Genomic DNA, 16530 nt, shown 5'->3' on the forward strand with positions numbered 1-16530 from the left:
AGAGTATTCTAAAATTTAACTGTTCTTTAAAACACATTAGGGAATTTCCACAGAACAGATAGTAATAGATATTACTTTGAAAGTCTGTAAGGCTTGTGATACCAGCTGGTAACTAAAGCAGTAAGGTGGTTTTGACAGTGCAAATGCGTTTGTTTTCTATATGCTTTTAAGGGCTTTTCTCTTTCATATGTCTTGGAATTATTTTTTTTGCCTTGATTCATTTTTACCGCATTCACATGGGGTAGAAATGGAGAAGGTTTTGATAAATTGCCCTGTGATGTGTTTGAATAACTTTCAATAGCAACTTGAGCAAATGTAATAGGCTCAAACTAAAGAATAAAATGAGAATAAAAATCCTTCCAAAAGAAATATCCTGGGGATATTTCTGGTTATTTAGTGTCTTCTTTCTCCAAAGTCCCAGCTATATTACATTTTTGAGTTACCTTATTGTAAATCATTTCATCTGATACAATTAATGGATAGACTGTAAAATTTATGTACTGCTTTGTCTCCACCACCTGTTTCTTTTCTCCTTCTTTCTTGGGCTGAAAAATGAATTCATTTTAAATGGGAAGGAGTAAAGAATATTATGATTGATTTCCAGAATACAGATATACACATGTAAGCATAACAAAGAAAGAAAAGAAAAAGAAGAAGGTGGTTTGGTATGGTAAAATTAGAGGATAGAATAGGGGACAGATGATGATGGAGTATAGTCCTTTAATCTGAACAAAGATTTCAGCTGCTTTTTCTTTTTTTCTCTCCAGATATATAGAACTACTTGTTATATGTCTGCTAGTCAAATATAAATGATAAGGTGGTTTTAGAATACAGATTTTGTCAGTTACAGAAATGCAGATGGATTGTCCTGCTTACCTAATTAATCTTTCCTATTCAGTATATAGCCTCCTGCTGGAATCAAGATGGGGATCCAGTGGAGCTTCTGAGGATTGCAGATAAAGTCTCTCGGTTCAGGCAGTGCCTTAAAGAAAATCCCACATTTCTTCAGGAAAAATTTAAAGCATATTTTAAGGTAGGCAAACTTATAGATATGTGTCTTTGGTATCAATGTTTAAATCACTGTTTTACCTTTAAAAATGAAACTCAAGGGTAATTTCTTATAACCGTATTGCATATTTTAAGATGTAGATGAACAGCAGTGCTTTTAATGAGACATATTAACTTTTAAATGGTTGAAATGGAAAAAATTGTCTGGTTGGACATTTGAAAACATACATGTTAGAACACTGATAAAACACTAGTGTTTTACTGAGCTGTGAAGCCTGATGCTACATGAGTGTTTCCTAATGAGAAGCTCAGATGTGAACAGAGAGTTACAGACCTAGTTATGTGTTTCTTGGTATTGGCATAGCAAGATGTATCTCTTTTTCCTTGAATAAGTAAGATTGTTCTAGTGCTTGTCATGTTCACTGAACTGCTGTCTGAACTGTGTTGTCAGTGCCAATTGCTTTCTGCTTGTTTTCTTTTTTTCCCCTTCATATATTCTTGAAGAAATAGAAATGGTGAAGGCATTATAACACAGAATAGTCCTGAAGATCTGAACTAACTAATGTCAGAAAGAAAAAATCCAATGATAACAATGCAAAAGTGGTGGGTTTATGGTGGTGGTTTGTTTTGGGTTTTTTTCCCCCTTTTTTTGGGGGGGGAGGAGGGTGTTTTTTGGTATGTTTTTGTTGATTTATTTTTTGTTTGCCTTTTGTGTTTTGGGGTTTTTTTTCCTTTTTTTTTTTTTGTTAATTTTTTGTTGGTGGGTTGTCTTGTTTTTTCTTTGGCTTTTTTTTTTTTTTTTTCCCCTCAGTCAAATTGAAGCTGTTCTGAAGGGCAGATCTATTATAAGTGACTGCCAACCTGATTTAGTAGTGAGTGGGTGCTGGTTCTCCTATACTCAGACAAGAGGCAATGGCAACAATTTAAATCTGTTTTCACAGAGGCATTATTAGTGTCTGAAAGTAGTAGAGAGCTGTTAAGGGTTTGGATTTTGTAGGAAAGAAACGCAGGTGCGGTATTTTTGAGAATGTCCTTTACTGCGCAGTTCTGACAAGGGAGCTAATGCAAAAACATGACTGGGTAGGAAGCAGTGAGAATAGTTAGATGTTCTTACATCAGAAGATTACACTCTGTGTACCTGGAGATAAATAAAGCAGGAAGGCTAAGAGTGAGGGAGAGAATGCTGTTCGTCCTGTCCATTTTATTATGCCTGGATCATTTTGAATTTCCCTCTTCAACTGCATAGTCAATCAGGTTTCCATAGTCTTTGCACATAAGCATAAGAGAAATACTCATAAAACAGAGTCTGGATACATTGTCCCAAAGTAATATCAGTGTCTGTCAGTGACAGATGTTGCTGTTTGACTCCTACTTCAAAACGGGCAGTTTCTGAGGTCACTGTAATTGGACTGGCCTCCCAGTATTATATAAAATAGAAGCTGCTTGAGTAATTTTGTTATTAAAATTCCACAGTCCGGTATAAACAAAGAGAAATTCAACAGCAGTTGTGACACTTTCATAATGCAGGGAGTTCTCTGGCAGTAAGACTGATGTAAAGCATTTCTGAGCAGGATGAGGCATGCACATTTTGCATCATATGGAATCTCTGTGCACTCAAGCTTGGGCAGGTTTAAAGAGGTGTTTAATACAACCCTCCTGCATTTAACCAGATTCCCCATCTTAGAACATTCTCCAGATAAAACTTGGGGCATGCTTCTCTGCTGTGTTATGTACAGTTGTTTAACTTTGATTTAATTAAACTAATGATTACTGTGTGCTGTTGAGGGATTCTGACTCTATACTAAAACTTCACAGAAGGTTGTTCATGCTTGTTCTTGTGGTGAGCTGCCTCACTTCCCCACCCTTGCAGCAGGCTGCTCTGTATGAAATTAAGAGTTCAGGTTGCCTGTTTGTGATACTTTTGATAATACGCAAGCCAAATGGTGCACAAGACTGCTTTTTATCTGCTGATGATGAAGCAACAGTCTGAGACAAAACAGGAGGCAGTTGCCCTCAAAATTAATAATGCTTTGTTTTGTGATACATTTCTGCAGGATAATCCACATAGATTGACTCTGACAATGAGTCCAGAGGAAAACTACCATGATAAACAAGCAAAAATGGAGGCAGAAAAGCTGGAAAAAAAGGTCAATGCTCTTTCTGAAGAAGAAAAAACACAAATCTTTGAAAAAGGTTAATGTGCTTTTCCATATTTTCATTTGGGTAACTGCTTAAAAACACAGCCAGTTCTTTTAGCTGTTCTGTAGAATATCTCCAGTTCTCAGACACAGTCCAGCATTTGCTTTAAAAGGGGTGGTATTTTTTCTTGGAAGTTTGTGTATATGTGTTATGGGGCTATACAGTCAGTATTTACACTACAGTGTATGATTGATATGTTTCATTTGTTTCAATATGCAAAACCAGAATGATCGATGTCTCCACTAGGGTAGAAGAAAGGAAATTCCTTCAAAATACTGATCTGCTTATTCTTTCCCATATTAACTTGCACTAAATACAAGATTATTTTCACCATTTACCTTGAAACTGTTGTTTATTTTCGGGCATACAGGGTCTGCCCTATGCTCCTACAAAATTCCTGTTTTGTAGTTTTATTTCTTATTTTCTCTACTTAAAAGCCATTGGTGAGTTGTGTTTAACTTATTCTGGGCAATACCTTAAACTTGGACACCTTGGGTAGTCATCTAGTTTTGCGAGAACAGTGATCTGATCACGGTAATCCTCCAAAATAGTGGTGTTAATCTTCTGAAGTCTTCTGAATCTTTGCTACCAGGCAAGGGATAGGGGAGCAGAGAGATGAGTCTTACTTATGAAGATAAATTAAAGAGTACTTAGAGGTAGCCAGCTAGAAACTGAAAGGCTGAAATTGAAATTAAAATTAAACACAATTTAGCTGCATCACTGTATGGACAGAGCACTTGAGTAAGAACTGGGAGCAATGGATTAGGAAGGAGCCTCTTACCTGCAAGTGCCTGGGTTGGTGTTCGCAGAGCTAGGTGACAGAACAGGCTGGCAGATGTCACTTCTTCGAAGTCTAAATTGCATGTTACTGCAAACAGGATATGAAGGGCACATTGGAAAGAGAATTTGCAAAGACGGAGTGAGTGTTCTGTTTGTTGTTGTGGTGTGATAATCTGCAGAATTTGTTTTACTAAAATACTTGGAAGAATTGATAGAAAATTCTAAATTCCAAACTCGTTTTTTTTTTTCTGATCTGCATTACTGCAGTAGGCTTTGACAGCACTTTCACTAAAAGCTGAAAATGACAAACTGGTATTCTGTCTCCTTACTAGGTTTGGAATTAATTGCTCTTCAGAGCAAACCTCAAGATACCTCTTGTCTCCCAGCTCTGAAAGTGTCCGACATTGAACCCAAAATCCCATTCACCGTCCTGGAGACCACACTTGTAGGTTGGTGTAACCACTGTTTTGTCCTCAAAAGATCATCACTGTTGGGTTGTTGCCCAGCTTTTCCTCCTTTTGCAATTTGCAAGGGTGTGTACTCAGTTTGTTGTGCATAGTTATGGTCTATTTCCTCTAGTCTGACAGTAGGGTTCTGATGCCAGCAAGCTCCCTGCTTCCTGCCCTGACCCACGGGCAGAGTAGCCTCTAGGTGGCATGCTCCACCACTCTTGAGCAATCTCCAGTTTTTCCATGCAGCACTGCTGGCAGCATGCGCATGGAGCCTTCATCACTGCTCTCCCTGCCTACCCATTTCTTACAGAATACAATGTACAGGAGCTATAGGAAAAAAATAAATTGTCATTCTTCATAACTGCAGTGCCAGTTTCTCCCTGCTTTGCTGGTGGCTACCCTGTGGATTGATAGGAAACAAGAAATTGTGGGTCTGAGTTTTTTTACAGTTCTGTCAGTATCTTGCAGGTAATACTGTTCTATAGCGTATTTCTAGCATTTTCCTGCAAAAATTGCCAGCAGGTGCCAAGTACTGTATAATTTTGATGCCAAAATGACCGGCTTTTGTGAAAATGTTAGAGTGCATATTCTAATGCCATAACTTAGAGAGAACATACAGTGTAGGAACCTGCTTTCTTCAACTTTTGACATGATGAAGGCAAAAAATAAGGGAGAAAAATTCACTTTGAGTGTTACCTCTGAAATGTGGCCTCTGACAACAGACTCCTCTCTTCAAATTGTCCAGGTATGTATTACCTTACCATGGACAGAAACAGCAACAACCCCCTTTAGTGCAGCTTTCAGTGCAATGGGAAGTGCCAACAGAAAATAATTCTTAATGGGAAGATCTTGTAAGAAATTGTTTTGCTTTTATGTGTTTATAGTAGGAAGCTGTTGGTTGATCTTTGCTTTTGCTTTTTTGCTTATCCCTAGCTGATGAAACTCCTGTCCAGTACTGTGCTCAGCCAACCAATGGCGTGGTTTATTTCAGAGCTGTTTCCAGCTTGAACACACTTCCCGAGGAGCTCAAACCATATGTGCCGCTCTTCTGCACTGTCATTACAAAGTGAGAGGTTTACTTTCTCAGAAGCTGAAGCAACAGGCTGTATTATAGCTTACTGAAATAATACGGGGTTTAATAATTTCAACATCTGTCCTTGGTATACGAGGCAAGTGCTGGTAAGCTGGTGTCCTGCAGAAACAATAGTGTTCCCTCTTCCCTGCAGAGTTGCCAGCTCCTTTCCCCTTCTTCATCAGTCTCTGCATTGTCTTGTTCCTCCATATCAACATAAGCATTCCCTGAACAGATTGGAAAATCCATAGAAGTGAAAAATAGCCTAGCAGAAATTAAGGTTTTCACTTGGATAGATGTTTAGTCTAATTTCACCGTGTACTCACAGAAACACTAACCCTATCAGAGTGGCAAGAGTGGCATAGAGCAGACCAGGTGACCTGAGCTGGAGGAATCTATTCTTTTTATTGGTGATAACAGTTTATGTGATGTTTTTAATTTTCCATACAGATGTTGGCAGCAAGCCTGACCATAAAGCACACTTTTTAATACACCATTTTGATGCTTTAATCGAAGAGCTTGGCATGAAGCTTTTATAACTTGTAAACTATTATGATTGATTGATAATGTCCCAGTTGTTTAGTTGTTAAATTAGCATTGGCCTAAACAGTCTACTTCGCAAATGCCATATGGTTTCAGGTTTTGTCATACACTGGAAAGGGAAGTAAATCTCTCTTGTTTTTCACAGGATGGGATGTGGAGCCCTTGATTACAGGGAACAAGCCCAGAAAATAGAACTAAAAACAGGTGGGATGTCTGTCAGCCCACATATCATTCCAGATGATTCACACCTGGATGTGTATGAACAGGTAAATTAATCATAAATGTCAAGACGTTGCACTTGCAATAACAGCTCTGTAGTTAACTGTCAGTCAGGACTTCCAGGTGGAGGGTCAGCTAATATGCATTGGAAACCCTGTATGAAAGGAATTAGAAAAGTGCATAAAAGGACTAGTACCTTTTTGTGTAAGGTTTAAATTGGACCATTACAGTGATTTCATATTTTGGCGTAGGGGGAGTGCTTGATGTGGTTATCCATTTTAAGGCAGTGCTTCACTAGCATCTGTCACCATGTTTCTGAGTGCTGCAAAAAAATGTAGAAGCAGAAGGTAGAGAACAGAATGGTATAGTGTTATACATAGAGATGGCTATTAACATGCGTATGTCACTGCTGATATGGTTCAGAAACATGGAATGTTTGCAAGGTCATTAGATCTTAGAATTGGACATAACAGTCCTAGCAGTATTTCTTAAGGATTTTCTCAGACTTGCTGGGAGCCTGCTGCTGTGGCCTGCTGCTCATGGATCCCAGAGCTGGGTCAGGGGGACTATTTTGCAGAAAGGTACATCCCCGGAACAGTTTAATTTGTGCTTTATGTGAAAAATAAGAAATTATGTTTCTGACCTGCTCCTTTCTGTTGAGGACGAGGAAGTGACAAGCTTACTTTGTGTGAAGAACAATCACATTTCATGTCTGCTCTGATTTTAGGAGCACAGCCTGCCTTAAAGTGGTTTTGTGATGTGTAGCCTTAGGTTGGCATCACTGTATCACTTTCATTTAAAAGTTACCGTGCATTTCACAGGCCATTGCTTTGGTTGTGTTGTGTGAAGGGTTTTTTTTGTTTTGTTTTTATTTTTTCCTTCAGGGTGTGCTCTTTTCATCTCTGTGCTTGGATAGAAATCTGCCAGACATGATGCATTTATGGAGTGAAATATTTAACAAGTACAGTACATGGGGCTTCATTTGTTTCTGTTTTGGCATGTGTTTTGGGGTTCTCTTTTTCCCTCTTCCCCCAACCATTCTCCTCTTAGAGATCCTACTTTGGGATTTCTTTTTATAGCTATATCTTTAGTGGCTCTCAGTTTCTAAACCTAAGTATTCCATCGTTTGCATGACTGTATAGTGGATTAAATGGACAACCAATAGTTTAAAAGCTCTTTGTTGAACTTGGGGTGATGGATGATTCAGTATTATAAATTCCATTGGTATGCTTTTGCATGAGATCCAGAGACCGCTTCTACTCTTTTTCAGCCCCCGATTTGAGGAGGAAGAGCATTTCAGAGTGCTGGTTAAGAAGACTGCCCAGGAGCTGTCAAATGGGATTCCAGACTCTGGGCATTTATATGCCTCTATTAGAGCCAGCAAAAACCTTACGCCCTCTGGAGAATTGCAAGAACTATTCAGTGGGATGGATCAGGTGAAGAGATTGTGGTGTCCTTCAGCAAGGCCCAAACCCTCCACTTTGGATCTGCAGTGCTTGGTTTTGCCATTTTTTCTATTTGGCTTAATCTGAAGTCTTCCTGCCTTCTCTTCTTGCGCAGGTGAAGCTAATGAAGAGAATAGCAGAAATGTCCGATATTAAACCAGTACTACGCAAGCTACCACGCATTAAGAAGTATTTACTAAATAGTGACAACATTAGGTGAGTTCCAGCTAAAGAAGAAAAGGGACATCTTGCTTAAAGAGAGGCCATGGCTTGTTGAGTGTGCATTTTCATGGAATACTGGGATTTTGTGAAACAGGTCATCTGTGGGGAAAAATACAAAAATGTTACTAGTTTAAATTCTTATTTACAAAGTAGTAGCTGTGGCTTATTTCTCGTTCAATTTTTAACAGGTGCGCAAAACCTGAGGCAAATTTTATGTGTACCTGTTGTACCAAAAGTGTGCAAATGGCCTTTTCTGGCATTTTATAGAAATACTCAAAATTGTCCCCTCCCCCCCCCCTTTTTTTTTTCTTTACACGTGCTGATTGGACAGATATGGAGAGATCATATTGTAATATGAGAATATAATTTGGTTTAAGGTTTTTTTCATTTTGTTTTGGGGATTTTTTTCCCTCCCAAAAGGAAAATAGTGACATGCTGGAATCTGCTTGTTGGAAAAAGTAAGAGGGCACTTTAAGGTGTTAGTGTCCAATGAATGAGTTCCAAAAATAGGTCCTTTTGAAGTGATATAAGTTGGAAAGCTTTGTTTTGCAAAGCATGAAATGGTGAATGGAATAATGGAAATACCTGTACTATTCAAAATCATGGTAGGGCTGCCTGTAAAGTGAGAATACAGAGGGCGTTAGTTTCTTTGTGAGACATCTGTATTTTGCAAAACTAATGTAGTCCAGCCCTGTGCACAGAAGTGGTTTGACAGCTGCTGATAAACTTCAGTTTCAAAGGTGTTTTTGGGCAAGCAACAGAAAAGCAATTGGGCTGTGACTTTTTTTTTGGCACATCAAATACTGGATTATGAATATATTGCTTTTTTTTTTTTTTCCTGTGGCAGTGGTTGTCAGTGAGCCCAGATCTAACTTTCTGGTGATTTCATAGAAAATGTGTAAGAAAAAGGGGTGTAAATTATAAAGGAGAGCCTGAAAACACAAAAACATATTTAAAAACTGTGTGTATTTTTAACAGATGTTCAGTGAATGCATCACCTCAGCAAATACCAGAAGCAGCTAAAGAAGTAGAGAAATTTATAAAGGGTATAGCTAGAAGTAAAAAAGAAAGAAAACCTATTCGTCCCCATGTGATTGAGGTAAGACATTACTTCATTTGTGACTAGGGCGTCAAATACAGTTGACTTGGTGTTGTGCAAAGACAGCTGTGCAATCAGGCAAAGATGTTTTAACTCAGACAGTATGTCCATACGAAGATGTCTGAAGAAATTTGCAAGAGCCAGCTCTGTGCTAAGCTGCTGTGTTTTTTGCCACGGGTGCTGTCTTCATCTCCATGAAGTAAACAATAGTAATCCTGTAGATCAGCTGTCAAGCCTTACCCTGAGGTCACTGCTTTTGCGTGGGATGTGGGAAGAGAAATTCTTCCTTTCTCTGTTGCGTAAAACTGCAGTTTCTTTTTTAACTGAAGTTCACTTGAAATGTTGGCCAAAAGGAAATGGGGCATGACGTGCAGCTCCTCAGTTACGTAGAATTTGTTTTGTTATTTGGGTGGTCAGCACATTTGGCACAAAATGCTAAATTCAAAAATGTTGACTAAGGATCTGCTCTGTCAATAGGCAGATCTGTCTTAATTTCTGTGTAAGCTGTGTAAGCTCCCAGTTCCCTACCCATGAGGGGAATGATAGCCTGAAACTTCCCAGGACTCATTTAATCTTCATGGTGTCTTTTGGGGCCAAATTTCTCTCAAAAGGTAATTTATTTTGCATTTGCTTAAAAGTTAAAATATGAAGAAGTAATTGAGTAGCTTCCTGATGTTTGTGAAGACACAGTCTTATGATAGTTTCAGAGGTTTAAGTGGTAGGGGTTGCATTTGTATTATTCTTGGTCTAAATTGTTAAATCCTCTTAATATGAGGGCTGGGTCTCTTGCAGAAATCATCAGAAGTTACACCTGTGGGAAGGGAAACGCTTACCAGTTTACAGATCACAAGGAAGCTAGTTAATGTAAGTGCATTGTTGGTTGGGGATACTGGCATTACAGGGCTGTTATTGATACTAAGCTGTTATGTCTTAAGCTGTTGCAGATTCTTTTACTGTTTAGAACCACACCACTGAAACATGAGGTGATGTTCAGTTCTGCCCTCTGAGTTGTTTCCTTAAACTAGTCATTGAACTTCTTAATCCCTGTGTCCTTCTTGTTGTCTTCTCTTTGGTTCTGATGTGAAGATCTTTTAGCTAACTCCACATCCATGCCTGCAGGCAAATACTCGCTTGTGCTGTCTCTTCTAGGTGATGCTTAATTTATTTTTTGCCTGGTTTCTTTCAGAACCAGGCTGGTGTGGTGTCACTCACAGTTAGTCTTTTCCTTCCTCTCCTCCCATAATGATTCTGAATGTCAGTGACACCTAACAGAAAAGCATCACTGATGATAAAGTAAAAAGGAAAATCTGTATTTGGCTACAGGAGATAAAACCACCTTTACATACCCTGAGTCCTCCTTTGAGAAAACGGCAGAGAGTGCTCAGCCCATGGTTTTGCTTGCTGACCAGTGACAGATACGCTGCTCTGCTTGGCCCAACTAGCCAGAGTTGTGTTAGAGGCTGTGGAATGGGTCTCCAGTTAGGAGAACCTTGGGGGTATTGAAATGGGGTGGTAATAGCTATTGGAAGTGTGTAATGCTCTGCTCATGCTTAAGTATGCACACAAGCAGAAGTATGTGTGAAAGAGGCAAAGAACTGAGTGCTGCAGAGGCCTGGAGACATGAAGAGAACTGGAGGTTTTGACGTGGGGTTGTAAGGAAGAATTGAGTTTATTGCAGGGGATGTTTGAGCAGAAATTCATGTAGCTTCTGCTGTTCATAAGTAGTTTGTATTTTTTGTGTGGGTTTCAGTTTCTTAATCTGTTTTCAATATCTAAAATTGAGAGATGTACTGAAATACGATGTGGTGACCATCTACATATGTGGACATAGAAGTGGAGAGTTAGGAAGACTTGTTTCTATCAAAGTAAAGACACAGTAGCCAGTCAAAACTCTTTGGTAATATTATAAGATCTGCACAACTGAGAAGCTGCTGTGCAAGGATGGGTTGCTGTGCTGATGTGTACGGTGTCCACATGCATTAGTTTCCAAGGCAGTTCTGTGTACTGGACTGCTGATGTGGGCAATGTCACTGGTTGCAGTGTAGGTCAAGCGGCAGCTTTAGCAATTGTGTGTCTGTGTGCTTGGCAGAATTTTGTAGTTCCAGAAAAGTCTTGAGTTCTCAAATGGATAAGTCATCTCACCACTATAAACTGTGACACAAAAGCATTTTTCTCTTAGGATCCTACTTTCAAACCGTGTCAGATGAAGACCCATTTTGTACTTCCTTTCCCAGTGAACTATGTCGGGGAATGTATTCGAACCGTTCCCTACACAGCCGCAGATTATGCAAGGTAAGAGCAGAACCAGCAAGGAGCTTCTGTGTGTGTTACACAGCACAAAACAAAATGGAGAGTGTTAGGCTGACCACAGAAAATGGAGTGTCAAGAGAAAATGCTTTGCAGTGCATTTGTCACAAAATCATAATGGAGCAACTTTTGTGTGGCCTGACCCAGAAATGCTCTGTTTTTAGTAAATGTTGAGATTAAATAATGAGGAGCTACTGTTCCCTGACTTTGGAATAGAACGCCCTGCCTACCTGGATGCTTCTGAGTCGGCAGTCCTACTGCATGTAACAAGGTTTAGGAAGCTGCTCTTGTATTTCGTTAAAGTGAAATGCATGGAAATAGTGAAGAAATGTTCCGAGACAGTTCTGCCCTTAGAACGGTGTCACGTTATTCAGCTGCTGTTAAATATTGAGTATTGTTATCATTACTGTTGTAGATTACAAGAAGCAAAACATTGCAAATGGGGATCTTTGTGAACATTGAGAACATTACTGTTGCCGAGTTCATTTAACATCTTTGCTGTTGATGTCATTACAGCCTTCGAATTCTTGCACGGTTGATGACAGCTAAATTCCTACATAGAGAAATCAGAGAGAAGGGAGGGGCTTATGGTGGAGGTGCTAAACTTAGCCACAATGGCATATTCACTTTCTACTCCTACAGGTAACAGTGGGTTCATTCTTTCCTGTTCATGTCTGAGGGGACCACTGACTGCACTTGTATGTGTCTTATTTTTGATGTGGTGGTAGCTCTCTTTCAAGAGTGCTGTAAAAGGAATGACACAGCAAGAAAGTGATTCAGTGCTAATGATGTTAAGATTAATTGCTTAAGGTATATAATAAACCTCTCCTTACTTTCTCTGGTTTGTGTCCTTGGGAAAATTTACCTCTGCTGGTAGCAACTGTTGTGTTTCTGTACGTAGGTGTTTGCTGTCCCATTACCAGGTTATATAAAACTGAGTTTCACTTGCTGCTTCCTGGGTTGAGGAGGTCCTGGAAAAGGGAATTCAAGACTACTATAAATTTGAGACAAGTAGAATAATGTTGGTCCCTAATGACCTGAGCCTGACAATACACAGCTCCCTTTGGTAACTGGCTGGAATCATCAGAGGTTCAGCAGAAAGCGTGGCTGGTGATAAGCTTAGAACTGCTTTCTCCCTTCTTTTTTTTTTTTTTTTAACCTCTTTTTTGCCAGTCTAGAACAGTTGCTTTTCATTGATCTTACTGAAGCCCTTTTGGATGAAATCTGAATTGGGGGTATTGAAGACTAGTTGATCCCCACTAAAAATATGGCTACAGTCCTGGCTTAAATAATTTTCCTATGACAAAGACAGCCTAGCACAGCACTTGGTTGGATTCCTAGCTAAAATTTGAGCAGCTTTGCCTCTCTGTGGAGCTTCAGCATGGTAGAACTTGTCCTGGTTAGTATTTCAGTAGTTGTTAACCTGTTGCACCTGTTTTACAGAGAGCAAAAGCAGGTGTGGCAGGAAAAGTAACTTAGAGAAGATAGGGCATATCATAAATATGACTGTTGTTGATATTAGTGGCAGTTATGCTTATGAAGCTGTTGAAACAAAATGATGGCACATGGTAAACAATGCTGTTTTACCAGCTTTTTTAATACTAGCTCTCTGCACACATAACATTTATTTCTTAAAAAACAAACCAAATGTTTTCTTGTACATAAGAAATAAGTTTATCATTTGGTTTAATCCCCATCCATGTATGTATGTATGATGTACAGTAACTATGAAATGAGAACAAAGCAGTTTTTAATTAATTTTTTCCCCTTCTAAGAGACCCAAATTCCTTGTCCACCTTGAAAACATTTGAAAAAGCAGTTGAATGGGCCAAATCTGGAGAATTCACACAGCAAGATATCGATGAAGCGAAGCTAGCGGTGTTTGCTGCTGTAGATGCACCAGTAGCTCCTTCAGATAAAGGTACATTCTCATCAGCCCCCCAGCATTGTCAATTTTTTGTTTTTATTTAAGGTTAAAGGGGAAAAAAATAGTTTGCTAGACTGTATGATAGGGTAGGATTTGTACTTGGCAGATGTAAGACAACTGCAGTTTCAACAAAGCAGTCAGTTCCTTTTGTTCCTTTTTGGAAACACTACATGCATTCGGGCTCTGAAGTATTTGTATTCATGTGGCTCCTTAATGTCAGGTGAATACAGCTACAGCTGGGTGTAGATTAAGGAAACAACTGAAGGCTTGGAAACAGCATTGAATGCAAGCAAATAAAAGGCAATATTGATTTTTCTGATTTGGAAAACAGTGAAGGATTATTTTCCTGACCCAAGTACACCTGTTGAAGATTGCTGTCACTGACTTTTTGTGCATGCTTTTTTTGAAGAAGCTAAAGCCTAAAAGTCTGTCTGCTGTGGTGGAGGATGTTACCCTCTTTATGCATCTGTGTGCTTCTGTTGGCTTGGTAGTATCTTCACATCTTTTCAGTTTGCTCACACTCTGCTTTGCTTTCCTCACTTTTCCTTCCTTCCCTCCCTCCCTCCCCCATTCTCAGCTTCATTTCAGTTCAAAACTTGCTGAGTTAGAATACATTTCATTTTCTATATGTAAAGGAATTGCAAGGTTAAAATTAGCATTATTTAATGTGTACTTGTATTAACACTAACTTATTAAAAAAGAAAACTTAAAATGAAGCTGACATTCAGTTGATGGAACTTGGGTTTTGTCTGGGCAGTTGAAAAAGTAACCAGTTTTAGGTGTCTATGGGTGAAATGCGTATGGAATGCTGGCATTTGTGACAGCAGTGATGATGTTTGAATAAGCATCTTAACAGAGCTATGGCAGGTTGAGTGAAACACTGAATAGGTGAAGGTTGTTCAACAGGCCTGGAAACTGTTGCAGAGAGAAATACCTGTGCCCTTGTGCTACTGTTATTTGTGAGGACTTGAACACCCCTAGTAGGCTAGAAGCCAGCCCTGCTTGCGGCCAGAGGTGAGGCTAGTAGCCAGATGGCCTTCCAAGCTGCTTTTTATTTTTTTTACCGTATGGTTATTTGCTTCACAGAAAGCATTGGTGTGATTATTTTGGAGTTGTCTGTTTGTCAAGAATCTGTAATATTAATAGTTATATTAAAGTACCATAGTATAGGCAAGTATTCCAACAAAAGCATTTAAAGCATTAGGATGCAGATTTGTGTGTAGTACAGACATGGGATCAAATCTTTGTGTTGCACATATAATTGATTGCAAATCTTAGAGGAGTTTGTTGTTACAAACCACAATTAAAAAAAAAAGATACTTCATGAAATACATTTTAGCTAAAATATTATTAGAAAGTATTGAAACTTTTTACAATGAATCAAGTTCCTGAAGAAAGAGAATTAAGGAGTTACTCTGGAGTTTTAGGTACACAAAAATACCAAGTGCCTTTTGGTTCCTTACGGTATCATTCTGACATGGGGCCTACATAAGATCTATGTTTATCTGGGCTGGCAGCTCAGCAACAGGGAAGTTGGAATTGGATGATCTTTAAGGTCCCTTCCAACCCAAACTATTCCATGATTCTGTATTTAGGTTTCCTGGGCCACCCTTACATTCAGATTTTTGACAAACTAAATCCCTTGCCAAAATAGAGTATGAATTTTTTTATTATTTTTTTTCCCCCTAAATAGGAAACTCTGCCTCAGAAAATTAATTTTTACCCAGTTCTAACCTTTTTGATTTACATTTAGATACTGCTTCTGAACAGTGGCCCAATGGATGGCCTGTTCTTCCCTTCTAGGACATGTACTGGTCTTAGTTTGCACTAAGGTGTCACTGAGATTATTCAGGGCACCAATGCCATGCTTCAGTTTGTTTTGTTTATTCCTTAGGAATGGATCATTTCTTATATGGGATTTCAGATGAAAAGAAGCAGTCGCACAGGGAACAACTTTTTGCTGTCAACAGTGGTAACCTGGTTGATGTATCAAACAAGTAAGTTTGCTCAATTCCGGAAAATGTTGAAAAACAGAACTAAAGCATAATCCAAAGAAGAAAACAGTTTATGAAAGTTGTCACAGATTTCCAGGATTTCTTCGCTTGGCCTTTCATACCACTTCCACTATTTGCTTTTACAGTATAGAGAGAGATGTTAATTACGCCCTGCTTATGGCTTTCTAGCAGATGGAACTCCCTCCTACATTCTTTGTAGGTGATTGTTTTGCTTGCAAAAGGTCCAGAAACTGCCTAGAGAGTTCCCTCAGAAATCAGCTCCTGGCTGTATAAGCTGCTGCTTCTGGGCCCATAACATTTTGTGCTTCTTTAGACTTGCAAATTCCACTTTAGATTAAGAATTCCAATATGGAAGAATACCAGGGTAAGGAGATAAATAGTTAGGGCTGTGCTTTAGGAGACCATTGTATTGTGATGACTGGGAAAAAAACATTGTAAATCCTAAAGATGCTGTGAAGGCAGGTGGGAGTATGTACCAAACAGTGCTTTTACTGAGGTGGGAGTATTTTTTTACTATGTCGCAAAGTTAGGGATAACTGAATGCAGCACCTTGTTTGTTTCTGTTTTTTTCTTACAGGTACCTTGCAGTTGGGAAGAGCACTCGTGGTCAAGCTGTGCTTGGCCCAGAGAATGCAGATATCACCAAAGATCCCTCCTGGGTCAAACGATGAATTGCTGATGAACATCCAAGCTAATAACAAGCCAATCTGTGTGACTGTCTTATTAGGCTTTTTAGTAACTGTTAACAGTGCTGTGGTCTAACCTAAATGCTCACTGCTGCTTTTTAACAGTGTCCAAAAAAAACAGTTAAAAACTGTCCTTCTTGAAATAACTATGTGAAAAATTTTCTAACCATCCAGTGTTTGAGAGCAAGTATTGTACATGCTGTATGGCAAAGACAGACCTTAATATTTTATTGAAGACTCTCCCAGTTGCGTATGAAAACTATATAAATTAAATATTTTTGTACATGTAAACCCCTGGAGTTCTAAATGGTGCTTGTTTGAAATCATGCTTGCTGTTGGATATATAAACAATTCTGTCTCTCATACTGACAGATTTTATTCTTTGGTGTGGTAATTCCAGCTTCCTTTGCATAAACCACCTACAGCCAGGAGCCCTGTATGTGACAGTATATTCCACCTCGCATCACACTGAGAGCGTAATGAATGGCAGTGTAGTGGGCACATCACGAGTGAATTAGTGTATTTTAAGTTCAGTTTATCTATCTTGCCAATTTGG

General features: G+C 39.0%; 1 protein-coding gene across 2 annotated transcripts in view; it reads left to right on the plus strand.

Moving 5' to 3' along the window:
- Positions 1 to 16265, plus strand: part of PITRM1 (pitrilysin metallopeptidase 1) — a 29083-nt gene extending 12818 nt beyond the window's left edge. Inside the window, exons 13-27 of one of the 2 annotated variants that reach the window (XM_065666758.1) lie at positions 899 to 1033; positions 3063 to 3201; positions 4320 to 4436; positions 5373 to 5505; positions 6200 to 6320; positions 7158 to 7234; positions 7544 to 7709; positions 7834 to 7934; positions 8919 to 9039; positions 9832 to 9903; positions 11219 to 11331; positions 11863 to 11988; positions 13122 to 13267; positions 15168 to 15270; positions 15866 to 16265. In XM_065666758.1, coding sequence (XP_065522830.1) covers positions 899 to 1033; positions 3063 to 3201; positions 4320 to 4436; positions 5373 to 5505; positions 6200 to 6320; positions 7158 to 7234; positions 7544 to 7709; positions 7834 to 7934; positions 8919 to 9039; positions 9832 to 9903; positions 11219 to 11331; positions 11863 to 11988; positions 13122 to 13267; positions 15168 to 15270; positions 15866 to 15959 — 1764 coding nt within the window. In that variant the 3' untranslated portion in view covers positions 15960 to 16265. The remainder of the gene's footprint in view (positions 1 to 898; positions 1034 to 3062; positions 3202 to 4319; positions 4437 to 5372; positions 5506 to 6199; positions 6321 to 7157; positions 7235 to 7543; positions 7710 to 7833; positions 7935 to 8918; positions 9040 to 9831; positions 9904 to 11218; positions 11332 to 11862; positions 11989 to 13121; positions 13268 to 15167; positions 15271 to 15865) is intronic. The other variant, XR_010609955.1, reaches the window with a different exon arrangement.
- Positions 16266 to 16530: the final 265 nt, after the last annotated feature.

Source organism: Lathamus discolor, chromosome 2 (assembly GCF_037157495.1).
Source record: "Lathamus discolor isolate bLatDis1 chromosome 2, bLatDis1.hap1, whole genome shotgun sequence".
In the NCBI taxonomy this organism is placed as follows: Eukaryota; Metazoa; Chordata; class Aves; order Psittaciformes; family Psittacidae; genus Lathamus; species Lathamus discolor.